The sequence below is a fragment of the Sturnira hondurensis genome, unplaced genomic scaffold (genome assembly GCF_014824575.4).
Source record: "Sturnira hondurensis isolate 20B ecotype Veracruz unplaced genomic scaffold, ASM1482457v3 Scaffold0008640, whole genome shotgun sequence".
Taxonomy (NCBI): Eukaryota; Metazoa; Chordata; class Mammalia; order Chiroptera; family Phyllostomidae; genus Sturnira; species Sturnira hondurensis.
Genome location: NW_028081271.1, coordinates 19681368 through 19699509, shown reverse-complemented (window position 1 = coordinate 19699509; position 18142 = coordinate 19681368). Strand labels below are relative to the sequence as shown.

Sequence of the window (18142 nt, the reverse complement as noted above, 5' to 3'; positions counted from 1 at the left end):
ATCTGGTAGATACATTCCTTAGGACTTCTTAAATTTACAGTTTACCCTTATTGCTCTTTTTCTTACAGTGTATTGAATAAAGAGAGTGGGTATTTGTCCATCAGAGGGGCCCATATTCTGGAGTTTGTTGATCACATCCCAGTGGCATTATTTAACAAGTTCTGTCCCCAGTATTTCCTGTAAACCGGTAGTTAGGTCTAGAGACTGGCTCTCATTTAAGTTTTTGGTTCGTGTTTATACAAACTCTTTGTTATAGTGATCGATGTCATACACCAGTGGAAAGAACTGTGGAGCACCTCTTGTGATTGATCCCTTATGTAGGTTAGGTACCTTCGGGCATGGGTTGGTTGTTTTTTTTTTGACATTTTTTAATTTCCATTCTCCCACTCTCTCCCATTTGGCAACTATCAGCTTGTCCTCTGTATTTACAGGTCTATCTCTGTTTTGTTTTGTTTGTATATTTTCTTTTAAAAGTCCATATATATGCGAGATTATATGGTATGTCTTTCTCTGTCTGAGTTATTCCCCTAAGCATAGTATCCTCTGGGCCCACCCATGTTGCCACAAATGGCAAGAGTCCATTCTTTTTCATTGCTGAATAATATTCCATTATATTTATGTATATGTATATGTATGTATGTATGTATGTACCACATCTTCATCCATCTATTGATAGACATCTAGGTTGCTTTCATATCCTGGCTATTACTAGTAATGATGTAGTGAACATAAGGGTGCATGTATCTATTCAAATTAGTGTTTTTGTTTTCTTGAAATAAATGCCCAGAAGTAGAATTGCTGGATTGTATGGCAGCTTTGTTTTTAATTTTTTGAGGAATCTTCACACTGGTTTTCACATGGCTACACTAATGTGCGATCCCACCATAGGACACAGGAGGTCCCTTTTGGCCGCCTCCTCTCCAGCACTTGTTTGCTGTTTATTGGTTGTAGCCATTCTGACAGGTGTGAGTTGATATCTTGTTGTAGTTTTAATTTGCATCTCCCTGATGATTAATGATGTTGAACATCTTTTTATATGATTGTTGGCCATCTGTATGGCCTTTTTAGAAAAACATCTATTCAGATCCTCTGCCCATTTTTTAATTGGATTGATTTGTTTGGTGTTAAGTTTAATTAGTTCTTCATATATTTTGGATATTAACTCCTTATTGGATGTATCATTTGTGCATATTTCTCCCATTCAGTAAGTTGTCTTTTTCATTTTGCTGATGGTTTCCTTCACTATGCAAAACCTTTTTAGTTTGATGTAGTCCCATATGTTTATTTTTTCTTTTGTCTCCCTTGCTCAAGGATTTATATTAAAAAAGATACTGGTAATAGTGTCAAAGAGGTAAGTAACTCTCTAGGTTTTGTTCTAGGAGTTTTTAATATCTCTGAGTTTTCAGTATGAATTTTCTTAATAATAGGCATATAACAAATCAATTATATCTTGAATGAAGAGTTTTCAGTTAGTATTCTAATACGTGATATGAATTGAAGGTGTTTTCCAGACATCGATTTGGGAATAAATAAATATTTATTTATCGACAATTGTCTGCTTTTACATTTGGTATGCCTTAATAAGTTAATTTTATCTTACGTTCAGAGAACTCTTTACTTCTCACCAAGTCACTTTTCCACGGTAGCCAGGTTCCAGTATTTTATGCAGCTCAAATGTGACCTTTCTGTGGAGTAAGGTCGCAGTGGTTCTACACTCTGACAAGTTACAGTGTGATATTTGAATGTACTCATTTAATAGATATCAACTGAGTGCCTGCTGTGTGCTAGACACTTTGCTCAGAATTGAAAATAGGGAAGCGATTGAAAAGTAAAGATGCTAGCACTTGGTGTGCTTCTGTTCTGCTGTGTATGCATGTGAGTTCAGGTAGTTTGTTTGAGTCTTAGGAAGAAAGTAAAACTGGGTGGTGAGATGAAGATTCGAGACACTTGATGGCTCTTCAGAATCCTAGCGGCTAAAGTTCTGTAAGAACTGTGAAATGAATCTGTAAAAATGAAGGTTTTGGAACTAAATGGTTTCTGAAATGTGTTTTGATTTCTTATGTCGTTTGTTAAATGCCCCCCTACTGAACTTAGCTCACATAGTATCTTATATTGACTGTTAATTAAATGAATAAATAAAAGGAGAGAAGTTCACTTTTTGCCCTGCAGGTACATCCACTGTAGCATATCGTTCCTAGATCTTAAATGAAAGGATATGTGATGTGCCGTGACCCTTGGGAATCACAAAAACACACAAAACCTGAATTTGGTTTTAGCTTTGTTCCTGAGCGCCGTCTTGCTGGCCGTCTCCCTTTTGCTCTAGAGATTCTGGCAAGTAGTTTTATTTAATGGGCTAGACTTTTTGCTTTTATTGATAAATGAGTTAAAAATATATCTCAAAATAGAAATAGGGCTGGAAGCAATTGGAGGCAGGATAAGACAGGCTGTTTTTCATACCTGTTTTTTTCTTTATTGGAATTCAAGCATGATATTTCTGGTAGTCGCTTTGCAATGAGATTTAAAGCCAGTTCTGTCCTTGTTGGGTTTCTGCTGAGCTTTATGTCGCTGAAACTGTCCATCAGCTGTTGTATCCAGGTATTAGAATGGTTATATATATATATATATATATAATAAAAGAGTTGTAGTTCATTTTCTTGTTTAGTACATCATGGAAAGCATAAATTAATATTTCACTATTCAGGATCTCACAGTGTCTTGAGGTAAAGGAATGTCAATTTGTAGGTAGAGCTGCAGAAAGTGGCATTGATTACGCCGAATATGTATTGCCAAGACCATTGTCTGAAAGTTGAATTCTGGGGGGAAATTCAGGGTTTTTTCTTGTTCTTCTCTCTCTTCACTCTCTCCCTCCTTCTTCTGCCATCCTTTTCTCCATCCCTCATCCTTCGCGCCCTTTTTCTCTCCCTTTTTTCTCTCCCTTTTTCTCTCCCTTCCCTCCTCCCTTTTCTTCCAAAGATGTGAAGAGCTAAGTTCTTGTTAGCTGAATTTTAATTAGTCAAAGTTTTATTACATGTGGGGGGCAGTAAAAAGCTTAAGTGGGTGACATAAAGGTTCTACTTTATTCTGACAACAGAACTTTAAAGCTAGAGCTCCCAAGGCTTTGCCTGTTGGTGTCAAGCTTTTTGCAAAGCTGTACAGATGACTGGTGATGTGCGCAAATCAATGTTTTGTAAGCTTGTGTTTTTCTAATGGCATTTCCTTAACTAGAACAATGCCTGTTTTGCTTCCTTCAGGACAGGTTTTTTTTATGTTTTAGTGTTTGACACCTTTGTGCTTTCTGGTTGTCACTAGGGGTCCAAGCCCTCGGTGGTTAGCATTACAAAGGACTTAGAAGCGGAAGTGAAGCCCAAGTAGAGAGTGCTGAGGGCCCTGGACAGTTCTCCACCCCCAGTACCTTAAGGAAGCATCCCGAGAACTGTGTGCCTGGAGGGCAAGTTTGGAATGTTTGTCCTCAAGCTGATTTACATGGATACTCATAGGTTCTTTCGGACCAAATAAAACCTCACTCAAAGATTTCATTTTTGCTTAGTATGTGATTTATGAGTATTTGCTCCCAGTGTTGAGCTGTTTGGCCTCCTAAAAAGTGGCCGTTATTTGGAGCAGCCTAAGAGTATCTTCTCAACAATGAAAATGTGTCTGCACATCGAGGCAGCAGGAGACAGGAGATCACTATTGAAATTATGTATTTTTTAAAGTTGCTTTAGCCGTGTTTCCTCCCCCCAAATTAGAAACATGTGGAAGTGTTTCTGCATTTCCTCCTCCTTGGCAGGTGTAATGCCTCAGGCATGTGAGTGAAAGCCCTGTTCAAACACGGGTCTTCCACCAGCCCTCTGGGCTTGTCCACTAAGGCTAGCCTCGTTAACTCTTAGCTTGCCATTTTCACTTATAAAAAGCCGGTTCAGTCCCAATAGCACTAAGTTAGAGCTTATATTTGGTTCCCTAGCTAGAACTTGTTCACATGCAAAATGTTCTTTTGTACACATGTTTCAGTTTCTAAGATTTGAACTTAAGCAGTTACTCAGAATAAAATGGAGAATTTTTTTTTGCCCTCAAATTTTCTTTTTCAGATTAAATGTTGACATAAATTTCTGGTTCTTTTAGAAAATATGATTTTGCTTAATGTTTTGATAATTATTAAGGGTTTGGAATTCTGCCAGATTTACTGCATATTATTCATATTAATAAATTGCTTGGGTTTGAATAAAAGTACTAGACTACATTTTTTTAAAGAGGAGTATTTAGGATAATGTAGTTTTATTTCAGTTGCTCTCTTAACATTTTTTTTCCTACTTAAGAAACTTCCTGTGATTTTTGCCCTGGCTGGGTTGCTCAGTCAGTTGGAGTCTTGCCCCTACACAAAAAAGTTGAAGTTTGGATTCCTGGTCAGGGTCCATCACCTAGGTTTCAAATGGGAGGCAACGGATCAATGTTTCTCGTTCACATCAATGTTCCCCCCTCTCTCTTCCTCTTTGTAAAATCAATAAACATATGCTCTGGAACTGATTTTTTAAAAAACAAACTTCCTGTGATCCTTTCCTGGAAGATACGTCTTTCATGTGGAATCAACTAAAATATTAAAAAGTACTATATATATAAAGTCATAAATTTAAAATTAAGATGACTCAAACATTGAGGAGAGCTAACTCATTGACATGGTTTTCTCTGATGTTTTCTCTTCCTAAAGCAACACTGTTAGTACCCCAAAAGGTGTTTTTTTTCTGTCCTCACTTGGTTTTCATCTCTTTTAAGTTTATCTATCCTTTGAATAACTAAAGGAACATGGATTTTATACACAGAAATATTTAACTTGTTGGCATTTTTTGAGTCCTAAACATTTGATTTCTGTAGATCATTTTGTCTTAAAAACATCTCCTTTTTCACTTTTTAGTATATGTTATTGATTATGCTATTACAGTTGACCCATTTTCATTCTCCCCTTTGTCCCTCTTTGTCCCCCTTTGTCCCCCTCATTCCAGCATCACTCCCTGCGTTAGTTCATGTCCATGGGTCGTACATGTAAGTTCTTTGGCTTCTCTATTTCCTATCCTTCTTAACCTCCCTGTCTATTTTGTACCTACAATTATGCTTCTTATTCCCTGTACCTTTCCCCCCATTCTCCCCCTCCCCCTCCCCCTCCCCCTCCCCCTCCCCCTCCCCACTGATAACCCTCCATGTGATCTCCATTTCTGTAATTCTGTTCCTGTTCTAGTTGTTTGCTTAGTTTTTGTTTTTGTATTTTTAGGTTTAGTTGCTAATAGTTGTGAGATTTTGCTGTTCATATTTTTGGTCTTTTTTTTCCTTGGATAAGTCCCCTTAACATTTCATATAATAAGGGCTTGGTCATGATGAACTCCTTTAAGTTGACCTTCTCTGGGAAGCACTTTATCTGCCCTTCCATTCTAAATGATAGCTTTTTTTTTTTTTTAAGATTTGATTTATTTATCTTGAGGGGAAGGGAAGGAGAAAGGGAGAGAAATATCAATGTGTGGTTGCCTCTCCTGCATCCCCTGCTGGGAACTGGCCTGCAACCCTGGCATGTGCCCTGACTGGGAATCAAACCTGGATCCTTTGGTTCACAGCCCTCGCTCAATCCACTGAACTACACCAGCCAGGGCTAAATGATAGCTTTGCTGCATAGAGTATCTTGGATGTAGGTCCTTGCCTTTTAGGACTTCAAATACTTCTTTCCAGTTCCTTCTTGCGTATAAGGTTTCTTTTGAAAAATCAGCTGATAGTATTATGGGAACTCCTTTGTAGGTAACTATCTCCTTTTCTCTTGCAGCTTTTAAAATTCTCTCCATATCTTTCATCTTGGGTAATTTAATTAGATGTGTCTTGGTGTGTGCTTCCTTGGGTCCAACTTCCTTGGGACTCTCTGAGCTTCCTGGACTTCTTGGAAGTCTGTTACCTTTGCCAGATTAAGGGAGTTCTCCTTCAATGTTTTCAAATAAGTTTTCAATTTCTTGTTCTTCCTCTTTTCCTCCTGGCACCCCTATGATTCAGATGTTGGAACATTTAAAGTTTTGCTGGAGATTCCTAAGCCTCTCCTCATTTTTTTGAATTCTTGTTTCTTCATTCTGTTGTGGTTGAATGTTTGTTTATTCCTTCTGCTCCAAATTGTTGATTTGAGTCCCAGTTTTCTTCCTTTCACTGTTAGTTCCCTGTGTATTTTTCTTTATTTTGCTTTGTATAGCCTTCACTTCTTCCTTTATTTTGCGTATGTATTCAGTCATTTCTGTGAGCATACTGATTACCAGTATTTTGAACTCTGTATCTGATAGGTTGGCTATCTCTTCGTTGCTTAGTTGTTTTTCTGGAGCTTTGATCTGTTCTTTCATTTGGGCCATAATTCTTTGCCTCAGTGCACCTGTTACATGGTGAGGGCCTTAGGTGTTCACCAGGGCGGGACAACCCACTTCGCTTTGCTGTGGCACTGTATGTGGGAGAGGGGCCTGAGGGGGAACATGCCGCTTACGTGGCTCTCACCCTTCTCAGTCACTTCCACCGCTACCCAAAAGTAAAGTGGGGCTTTCTAGTGCTGATTCCCAGGAGGGTGGGGTTGTGTACGTTCTAGGACCCCGTGGACCCCTCCAACTAACTCTCCTGTGAGACTGGCAGTTTCTCTCACTGCTGCAACCCCACAGGTTTTTTCAGTGAGAGGTTTTAAGGCTCTGTTTCCCAGCACTGGAGCCCTGGGTTGTGCGTCTGTCTCACTCCCCATTTGTTCCTCCGGGCTTCTCTGCGGCTGCCAGGCCCTCCAGCTGCCGCTTCGCCGGGCATCCTCTGTGCCTCGCCTACTGGTCTGGATGAATATTTCTTCTTTAACTCCTTGGTTGTCAGCCTTTCGTACAGTTTGATTTTCTGGCAGTTCTGATTGTTTTTGTTTTGAAATTGGTTGTTGCCCTTCTTTTGGTTGTGGGAGGAAGTGAAGCGTATCTACCTACCCCTCCATATGGGCCGGAAGCCTGTCTCCTTCTTAATGGTATTTGTGATACTGTGCTGTCTTCTTGGTTTATCCTGTTAATGTTCCTTTTGAACTCTTCAGAGATCTCTAAATGCCTCCTAGATAATTTTATTTTTGCTCACACATCAGCACATTTTACAGTGTATATTCCCTTCCTTTTCTTGCAGCATCCTTATTTAACTTCTTTTTTCTTCCGTTAGTTAGGTAGTCTTAAAAGCCAGAATAAATCTTCTTGGATCTCTTTCTCACTCTTGACATTTGTTTCCTTTTAAAATGACTGTAAAAAAAATGCAGTTCTAGGAAAGTGATTTTAACCGTGTTTCAAGCCAGTGTGAGGAAATGCAAGCAATCTGGAACAAAACAAAAAAAATCAAAAAGTGATAAGACATTTGACTAATTAAAAGGTTTTAAAGAAAATTCTGTCTATTTCAGGAAGGGAAAAAGTTAATGGGGTTCAGACTAGTTCTTACAATAGTAGAATTTTGTTGTTTGGCAAAGATTAGTTACTCCTTATTTATCTGGCCTCAAATAGTTACAGAGATTCCTTACACCCAGACCTGAGGATTGACTGTGCAGAAGATGACTCAGGTTATTGGCTGCGTAGTTGCTTCCTCAAGTGGCCCTGTCTTCCTGCGTAGCTTGAGACGGCGAACCTGAGGTGGAATCCTAAGCTGTATTTGTGGGCCGAAGTGAAGCTCCTTAATGGGCTCATGCAAATGTGAATATATTCTAAACTGCTTTATTACACAAATGACCAGGGAAGAAATTTTTTTCTTCTGAGCATAGATATTTTTTCCCTTCTTAGTGTGTGTCCTATTAGATTAGGCATTTAGGGTACCACCACCAGGTGCATCTGACAACTAATTTTGTGCCCATCAGTAAGTTGCTAGTGCCTTCTTTCACCTGGGCCATTTCCACTATTTTCATTAACCTCCTATTAAACATTCTGCTTTCTCTCATGTTGCCTTCCAAAATACACTCCACATAATTGCTAACATGATCCTTTAAAAACAAATTGTCGTGTTCATGTTACTTCTCTAAGTGGTCCTCTTCAGTGGTTTTCACAGCACTCAGTAGAACACTCTTGATCACGGCTTCCAAGGCGCTGGTGAGACAGCCTGTCTCTCCACTGTCATCTCGAGACCTCTCTCCTCTTTGGGGAAGACAAGCTAGTTATATTAGCCTTCTTGAGATTCCTACCTTCTTTTCTTAAACTTCCGGGATCTCACACATGCTGCTTCTTTTTGGAATGTTCTTTTGCCCGTCGTTTTCTAGACTAACTCCTCTTCCTTTGATGTTCAGATTATAATTTACTTTCTCAGAGAGGCCTTTCCTGAGCGTTGTGTCCAAAGATACGACACCCATACCAACCCTCCAGTAACCCCCTACACCCACACATTACTTTTTCTTTATACATTTACATTTATTAGTGTGTGTCCGTTGTTTGTTTAGTCCTGCCTGTCCTACCCAACCGTGCAGTTCTTTGAGGTCAAGGATCACATCTGTTTGTTTCAGCATTGTATACCCAGCTTCCGGAACAGAGTCTGGAAGGCTGCAGGCACTGTTGACTGAATGATCGATCCTTGGGGGTTGGGATGTAATATTAGTCTGGCTTATCATTTCCTAATAGTTAGAAACCTTTTTAAAATTTTCCTTTTTTAAAAAATTATATTTATATATTCATTTATTTTTTAATCTTTTTTATTGTTGTTCAATTACAGTTGTCCCCATTTTCTCCCATGGCTCTCCCCTGCTCCCCACTGCCCCCACTCCCCGATTTTATTTGTTTATTTTTAGAGAGAGGGGAAGGAGAGGGAGAGAAACATAATGTGCAAGTGACATCCATCAGTTGCCTGTCGCACATCTCCCAACTGGGGACCAAGCCCGCGACCCAGGCATGTGCCCTGACTGGGAATTGAACCAGTGACTTTTTGCTTGGCAGGCCTGTGGTCAATCCACTGAGCCACAGCAGCTAAGGCTACAATTTCTTGTATTTAATACAATTTTGTTTTTACCATAATGTTTTTAATTAATTGAATGAGAGTTTTAAGTAGCTTCTAAAATTAGCCATATTTTTTTAGTGGAGTTAAGACCTAATTTGATGGATATATCCTCTTTCTAAGCCATCTAAATTAAATTTTGTTCTTTGACAAGTGAGAACAAATTTTTCAATCTTTTAAGTTGCAAAGCGATTTACTTTTTACAGAACATGCAAGTGATATAAAAGTATAGCTCTTCCCTAATTGTTCCCCTAATCTTGTTTCCTGGAGATAACTACTGTTACCAATTTGGTATACAATGTATCAGGTAAAAAGGAGGAAGAGGATGATAGACACAGATTGCTGACAAGATACACTGCTGTAGTTTCCATCCCTCTGCTTAGATTGTCCTATTTTTTGTATTTCTGTAGGATAGGTTCTTAAATAATAAATAATAGATTGAAGACTGTACATATTTTGAATTTTGATAGATGCTTCCAAATTAGCTCCCCAAAAGGTTGTAGAAATTAACTTTTAAATAACAAATTTGCAGGGTTTATGATTAGAAAAGTAGTATAATGTTTATTATAAATAATTTGACAAATACAGAAAAGCACACCAAAAAATAACTTATTCCACCCTGACCTGTGTATCTCGGTCGGTTGGGCATCATCCCTCAAAGCAGCGGGTCACCGGTTGGTTTCTGGTCAGGGCACGTGCCTGGGTTGTCGGGTCAGTTCTCAGTCTGGATGTGAACGAGCAACAGATCAGTGTTTCTCTCTCACATCAATCTTTCTCTCCCTGTCTTTCTCCCTCCCCCTCTCTCTAAAAATGAATGAGATCACTAAAAACAAAACCAAAAACCTCAGTTCATCACATGGTAGTGTTCTGCTAGTGTTTTTCTGTGCACATAAAAAAATTCTTTTTCCAAGATTTATACACACGGCTTTGCAATTTGCTGTTTTTAAGTAATAATATATTATTTTCTCATGTCATTAAATTTTTTATATTCTTTTACTGCCTAGTTACACTATAATTTAACAAATTCTACATTTTGAACATCTAGACTTACTAATACTTGCTCTCACAATTACCACTGGTGTGCATATCTTTGTACATACATGCCTCTCAATGCTTTTCCAGTACACATTTTTAGAAGTGAATTTGCTGGGTCAGAGTCTGAATATTTAAGACTTTTCATACATTTTGCCAAATTGCTTTCCAGAAGAACTCCAGGTTACATCCTGCTAACAATCTCAACATGCCCATTTTTCTGCACTCTGATAGGTTTTAATGAAACTGAATTCAACAAATTAAAAAATTAAGTTTTAAAAGTAATGAAGCCCTGCCTGGTATAGCTCAGTGGATTGAGCACAGAACTGCGAACCAAACAACTACAGTTCAGTTCCCAGTCAGGGCACACGCCTGGGTTGCTGGCTGGTTCCCGGCAGGGGACACACCAGAGGCAACCACACGTTGATATTTCTCTCCCTCTCTCCTTCCCTTCCCTTGTAAAGATAAATAAGTAAAGTCTTTTTAAAAAGTAATGAAATAAGAAATGGGAGATATAGATATGGTGTAGAACAGATGAGGGTCCTTGAGGCATAGCGTTAGGTACTACGTAAACTGTATTCTTACTCCTTGTATTATCCAATTAACAGTAAGTGTCCTTTATTCTTTTTGCTATTCAGTTTTTTGGTGTTCTTTTGGTGTATGTCACTGTTCTTTGGTTTGCCACTTTATGTTCTTTTTACTTATACCTTTTTACCTAGAGACCAAATGAGAGGGTTGACCCTGTTTCCGAAAAACCAAGAGAAGAGCCAGTACTAAAAGAGGAAACCCTGGTGAGTTGCCTTGTTGAATGCTCTCCAATCAAATATGGCACAAGAAGGTGGAGACAGAATGTTGATATGAACACATCTAACACACGTTACAGTTTCATACTTATTTATTTCAGGAGTTACACTGAAATAAATCTTAGAACTGGATTAAAGGAAGATACTTTCAGCGAATCATTTTCCTTTTTAAAGCTATAATTCCTTTTTAATAGATTATGTGAGCCCTGGCTCAGCTAGTTGGGCATTGCCCTGCGGGACAGAAACTTGTCAGTTCTGTCCCATATTAGGGCCTGGGCCTGGGTTGCAGGCTTGGTCTGCGGTTGGGGCGTGTGCGAGAAGCAGCCAGTCCATGTTTCTCTTTCAGATCTATGTTTCTCTCCCTCTCTTTCTTCCTCCTCTCTCTTAAATGTTTTTAAATACATTATGTGAATTTTCGATATACTTTATCAATAATTTGTCAATAGAAGCCATCAGTTCTGTTTTTAATATTTGGAGCTGGGCTTATTATTTTCCTCTTCTTCCCTTTTTCTAGTTATGCATAGTAGCTATCAGAGAAAAGTGTGATTGAAGGTAAAGTTTACGTGGCTAGAATGTTAAATGTACTTTGTACATAGTTTCTTCAAAATTTCTCTGCTGATGAAGTTTTATGACTTTTTCCTTATAGGCGCAGCCGATATTACCTTCTGTTCCAACAACGGAAGTGTCTGCTGGTGTTAAGTTCCAGGTTGGGGATCTTGTTTGGTCGAAGGTGGGAACCTATCCTTGGTGGCCTTGTATGGTTTCAAGCGATCCCCAGCTCGAGGTTCATACCAAAATTAACACAAGAGGTAAGAAAAGGTATACATAAACACTAGGTAAAAAGTTAGAAAGAAAAAAGTGAACCTGAAATATTGTATATGAATATAAGAATATATGTGACATACGAGGAAGGACCCCCAAAAAGGAATTTATTAAAAGTTGTGTATGTATTCTTACATGTTTAAACTTCAGTCACCTTCAAAGTACTCGTCATCTGATGTAATACACTTATCGACACTTTTTTCCACTGTTCAAAAACAGTTTTTGCTCTCATAGATTTTGATGCCTTTTATCGCTTCTGCCGGTTTTTGTTTCACCTCTTCCACTTCAGCAAAACTTTTTTCATCTGGGGAAACAAAAAAAGTAGCTCGGGGCGAGATCAGACGAATAGGGAGGGTGGGGCATGGAGATCATGCTGGTTTTGGTCAAAAACTCCTGAAGATTCAGTGAGAGGTGGGCTGGTGCACTTGTAAATCACCCTTCATGAATGGGTGATGTGTTGTCTTCAAAAGAATTCACTGACGCTGAACGCAGCCTCTCACAACAGCACCACGTGAACACTGGTACAGAGGGAACACACCCCTAGTGAGGGAAGCCTGTACTGCAAGTGACCCGCCCTCAAGAAGATAATTCTGTTTTGGGGGGGGGTTCCCCCTGTTACCGAACAAGGGGTCCAAGAGGGAGCCAATACTTGGCCCACCGAGGGATGCCAAAAACTGCTACAGAAAACAGAGGCCCCTCCCAAGGACAATATACTAATATCTATTGGGCTCTTCTGTCCGCCGCCAATTGGAAAGACATCTCTCAATGCCAGAGATTTGTGAAAAGGAAACAGAATGTTTATTTAATGCTATTTAAGTCTAATGCCTTCATTAAAATATTAAAGTCTTTAAGGGTATTTTAAAGACTAAAGTCTTTAATACACCTACACACACAGCCCTCCCTTCTCCCACTGTCCCAACTCCAGGTACCATAAATCGGGAAAAGAGCACATGTCCGTTTTTTGAGGTCACTGGCACTGTGGGCTGTGTCGCCTGTCTAGGCAGGATCTCCAATTCAAAGTCCTGCGGCACCTTCCACTGGCAAGAGTTCTTTGTACCAAGTTCCAGTCAAAGTCTCCTGCATGGGCCTCTTCTACCAAAGCTGCAGGGGTCCGCACTCCACCAGAAGCACGTGTCTTTCTTCTTCACCTGGCCGCAGGGATCTCCATTCTGGCAAAGCTGCGTGGTTTTCCCTTTTCACCTGGGCAAGAAGAGGTCTTAACTCTGTGTTGAAACTGTGTGGCTCTCTCCTAATGGCTACAGGGGTCTACATATTTCCAAAACAGCATGGCTCTCTCACGCAGGCCCTGTCTCAGAGGATCAGTCCCCAGTTCTCTCCTGGGTAGCCACTCACTTCCCCCTAGCCCAAAGCATTGCCACAGCTATTTAACATACCTATGAAACCAGTTAAAGGTTATAGATATGTTAAATGACCATTCCAGAGGTTAGCTGCAAAACTGTTGCTATGCAAAACAGCTCTCAATGGCCCTGCTCCATTTGTCCCTCCCCCCCCAACTGACACCTTGGGGGGGGGCGGGTAAGGACATCTTATATGTCTCTTCAATATTCCTATACACTTTGAGTTCTGGACACCATTCCAAATCTTTTTTTGGGCCCCCCCCAGCTGTACCCTGTATCACCCCCTCATATAATCTGACAAAATATGCATATTTATATTAGTTTTAATGATGGGTGAAATAATTTGGACAGCTGAACTGGTAGAGATCTGCTACAACTGATGTAGTCTTGTTTTTCCTTAAACACCCTGCATTTGTTTTATAATTTCTTTCACACTTCCTTTGTAAAAAGACCTTCATCTGACCTCTCATGAATTCCAAAAGAAGGCAGATGGATAAGTAATAAGATGTCTTACATGTGCTCAATAAGCATCGGGCCAAGTTGTTTTGAACATTAGTAATTTCTGACCCCTATGAGTGTTTTTTAGCCAGACAAGTACCTTTTAGCTTTTCATACTGATAAATTTTGTGGGATTTTTTCTTCCTCCACTCTTTTTCCTGGATTTGATCAAAACATGTGGATTAGATTCTGAGATTCTGGCATTTGGAATGGACTTGCTTAGTAGCTCGTGGAAGGATTGAGTTTGGAATTTATTTCTGGATATTTGCTTTGAAAACTCATTCTCGTTACATGTTTGAGTTCCTTATGATCTGTGACAACTTTGCACTTTTTTTTTCTCTCTCTAAACTTTGTATCTTGGTCCTTGTTCACTGTTCTGAGGAGAAAAAGTGTCTGCATAAGTCTGGTGAGTCAGGTTTGGGACAGGATCAGCCGTATCTGTAACCCTTGTGCTGCACAGCCAGGAATGTGCCCAGGCACAGGAGGTGATCATCTCGTCGTCATCAACCCGCTGATCAAAGGTTGGGGTAGCTGGGCTCGGGGAGGTGTGCTTGTAGTCCCGGCTACTCGAGAGCCTGACGCAGGTGGATCACTTACTTGAACCTGAACCCGGGAGTTCTGGGCCGCAGTGTGCTGGGTAGATCAGTGCCCGCGCTAAATTCAGCACCAGTGTGGTGACCTCCTGGGAGTGCGATAGCACCAGGTTACTGAAGGAGGGGCAACTCGGCTCAGGTCAGAAACGGGCAAGGTCCAAACTCCCGTGTTGATCAGTAGTGGGATCACACCTGTGAACAGCCGCTGCGCTCCAGCCTGGGCAAAAATTGGGGCACCCCAAAGTATCAGTGGGGCAGAAGTAAAAAAAAAAATGTTAAATGTCTACTTCTCTGCAAGGCACTGTGTTAAAAACTTTTCTTACATACTTTCTTAAAAATTTTAAGGATTTTATTTATTTATTTTTAGAGAGAGGGAGAAGGAGGGAGAAAGAGAGGGAGAGAATCATCAGTGTGAGAGAGAAACATCAATTCGTTGCCACTTGCATGCCTCCAAACCCGGGACCCAGCCCGCAACCCAAGCACGTGCCCTGACCAGAAACTGAGCCAGTGACCTTTCGGGCCATAAGCTGGTGCTCAGTTCCCTGAGCCACACCAGCTAGAGCTACTCATACATTTTCTTATGCAGCCCTCTTAGCAACATTATGAAGTAGGTACTATTGTTGTTCTTATGTTTCAGATAAGTAAATACCGTCTTAAATCTTACTGTATAACCTCCACTCTTAAGCACTACTGTATATCAAAGGAGAAGAAACTGAGTTTATCTAGTCACTGTTTACAGAGATTTGCGGGGGAGTCCTAGTTCCTTCATTTACGTGATAAGGGTGTTGGACTAGTACTCTCTGAAGGTTTAACAATCTGCGACTCTGTGAATGGGAGTAAAAAGGGACAAGGATTTTCCAAGAGGGCCAAGCCTCCTTAAATAAAGCAGCTCTGTGTCTGTCTCCAGAGCAGGCTGAGTCGTTACATCAGGTGACATTTGGTGGCTCTTCAGTCCGCTTCCCTCACAAAAGCCTCCTTTTGAGATTACAGAGCTTCACATTTAATTACTCTGTTAAAACCTGCTAATTTCACCTTTTCTTTTAATGGGATACCCATGAAAGCACACTTTATGTCTCTTCTGTATTTCAAAGGAAATCTTTAAATTTAGTTTTATGAATTAATCTAATCTGGTCTGGTACTCCCTAGGCAATATCCAGGTGTAGGAAAACTGATTTTGTTTGTATTATTGAGGGGACCATAAACCTGAGACTTTAGATCTAAAAAAATGTGTGTTCTGATTATATTTCAGATTTTCTCTTTTTCTTCAGTAGTTTTTAAAATAACAGCTGTCTTGAGATATGATTTACATACCACTGTTTTCACGTGTGCAGTTGAGTGATTCGAGCGCATTAACAGTTGCGTGGCCATCACCATTGTCTAATTTGAGAACATTTTCGGCCCTTTCCCTCCTCCCCTTGTACCGCAGCCCTCAGCACTCTCTGTCTTTGTAGATTGGCCTTTTTAGGTAAATGGAATCATGTACTATGTGGCCTTTTGTGTCTGGGTTCTTTCACTTAGCATAATGTTTAGAAGTTTATCTATGCTATAGCGTGTATCAGCACTTCATTTCTTTTTACTGCAGTTCAGTTTTTAAAAATATATTCTATTGATTATGCTATTACAGTTGTCCCATGTTTTTCTCCCCTTTATTCCCTTCGGCCCTGCACTCCCCCTTCCAGCATTCCCCACACCTTAGTTCATGGCCATGGGTTGTACATGTGAGTTCTTTGGCTTCTATTTCCTATACTATTCTTGCCCTCTCCCTGTCTATTTTGTACCAACCATTTATGCTTCTTATTTCCTGTACCTTTCCCTTCATTCTTCCTCCTCCCTACTGATAACCCTCCATGTGATCTCCATTTCTGTGATTCTGTCCCTGTTGTTTGCTTAGTTTGCTTTTATTTTTATATTTTTAGGTTCAGTTGTTGGTAGCTGTGAGTTTGTTATCATTTTACTGTTCATATTTTTAAAAGATTTTATTTATTGATTTTTAGAGAGAGGGGAGAGGAGGGAGAAAGAGAGGGAGAGAAACATCAATGTGTGGTTGACTATCACGTGGCCCCCCATTGGGGACCTGGCCTGCAACCAAGGCATGTGCCCTGCCTGGGAATCAAACCAGTGACCCTTTGGTTCTCATCCCACGCTCAATCCACTGAGCTACACCAGCCAGGGCTACTGTTCATATTTTTGATCATCTTCTTTTTCTTAGATAAGTCCCTTTAACATTTCATGTAGTAAGGGCTTGGTCAAGATGAACTCCTTTAACTTGACCTTATCTGGTAAGCACTTTATCTGCCCTTCTATTCTAAATGAAAGCTTTGCTGGACAGAGTAATGTTGGATGTGAATCCTTCCTTGCCTTCCATGATTTCAAATACTTCTCTCCAGCCCCTTCTTGCCTGCAAGGTTTCTGTTGAGAAATCAGCTGACACACTTATGGGAACTCTTTTGTAGGTAACTGTCTCCTTTTCTCTTGCAGCTTTTAAGATTTTCTCCTTATCTTTCATCTGGGTAATTTAATTATAATGTGCCTTGGTGTGTTGCTCCTTGGGTCCAACTTCTTTGAGACTCTCTGAGCTTCCTGGACTTCCTAGAAGTCTGTTACCTTTGCCTTGTTGGAGAAGTTCTCCTTCATTATATTTTCAAATAAGTTTTCAATTTCTTCTTCCTCTTCTGCTTCTGGTACCTTCCTCTTCTGCTTCTGCCTCTTATGATTTGGATGTTGGAATGTTTAAAGTAGTCCCAGAGGTTCCTAAGCCTCTTCTCATTTTTTTGAATTCTTGTTTGTTTATTCTGTTCTGGTTGGATGTTTATTTCTTTCTTCCCCAAATTGTTGAGTCTCAGTTTTCTTCCCTTCACTGTTGGTTCCCTGTATATTTTTCTTTATTTCACTTTGTATAGCATTTACTTTTTCCTTTATTTTGCAACTATACTCAATCATTTCTGTGAGCATCCTGATTACCAGTGTTTGGAACTCTTCATCTGAGAGGTTGGCTATCATACTTCATCACATAGTTCTATATTTGAAGCTTTGATCTGTTCTTTCATTTGGACTATATTTCTTTGTCTTGGTGCACCTGTTACATTGTGAAGGGCAGAGCCTTAGGTGTTCACCAGAGCAGGACAACCCAGTCATTGCATTGTGGCACTGTATGTAGGGGAGAGGTCAGAAAGGGAACAATGTCACTTGCTTGGCTCCTGGACAGCTTTCTGTCACTTCCCCTGCTACCCACAAGCAAACTGGGCCCTTCTGGTGCTGATTCCCAAGTGGGTTAGTTTGTGTACGTTAGGAAACCCTGTGTATCTCTCCAAGGGACTCTCCTGTGAGTTGGGGAGTTTTGCTTCCTCTATCCCCAAAGGTTTTTACAGCTAGAGTTTTGAGGCTTTATTTCACCATGCTGGAACCCTGGGTTGTGCGGTCTGCCCCACTCCCCAGTTGTTCCTCCCAGTTTCTCTGCACCAAATGTTGGACCACCCAGTCTGCCAGCCGCTGCCTTTCCTGCCTGGTCCTCTAGCCACCCACTGCCTTGCTTCGAGTCCTTTCTGCCCCAGCTCCCCATCTCTGCCCCTCCTGCCAGTCTGGATGAGTATTTCTTCTTTAATTCCTTGTTTGTCGGACTTCCATACAGTTACATTTTCTAGCAGTTCTGGCGATTTTTTTTGATTGGTTGTTATCCTTCTTTTGGTTGTGTGAGGAGGCAAAGTGTGTCTGCCTACACCTCTATCTTGGTGGGAAGTCTGCAGTGCAGTTTTAAATGAAGTAGTTTTCTAAAATTTTTTCCGAAATTCAAAAACACAGCGTAAGTTTTGATTTTGTTGATTATGTACCACACATGATGCTGTGAAGCATTTGTGTTGCTTATTAGCTAAACCACTTTAAAACTTATCTTGATTAACGGGACTTCCGCCAAGATGGAGGCATAGGTGGAAACACTGTGCCTTCTCCCACAACCAAGTTTGAATGCAACAAAGGTTTAGTAAACAAAGACACAGCCAAAGAACAGAACATTGAACTATACGGAAGTCTGACAACAACAAACCCTTCAACTGGGACG

At 40.3% G+C, this 18142-nt stretch overlaps 1 protein-coding gene across 6 annotated transcripts in view; it reads left to right on the top strand.

The window, feature by feature from the left end:
- Nucleotides 1-18142, top strand: part of NSD3 (nuclear receptor binding SET domain protein 3) — a 111475-nt gene that overhangs the window by 30069 nt on the left and 63264 nt on the right. For all 6 annotated transcript variants that reach the window (XM_037055381.1, XM_037055379.1, XM_037055378.1 and 3 more), the window contains exons 3-4: nucleotides 10734-10805; nucleotides 11464-11626. In XM_037055381.1, the coding sequence (XP_036911276.1) occupies nucleotides 10734-10805; nucleotides 11464-11626 (235 nt within the window). The remainder of the gene's footprint in view (nucleotides 1-10733; nucleotides 10806-11463; nucleotides 11627-18142) is intronic.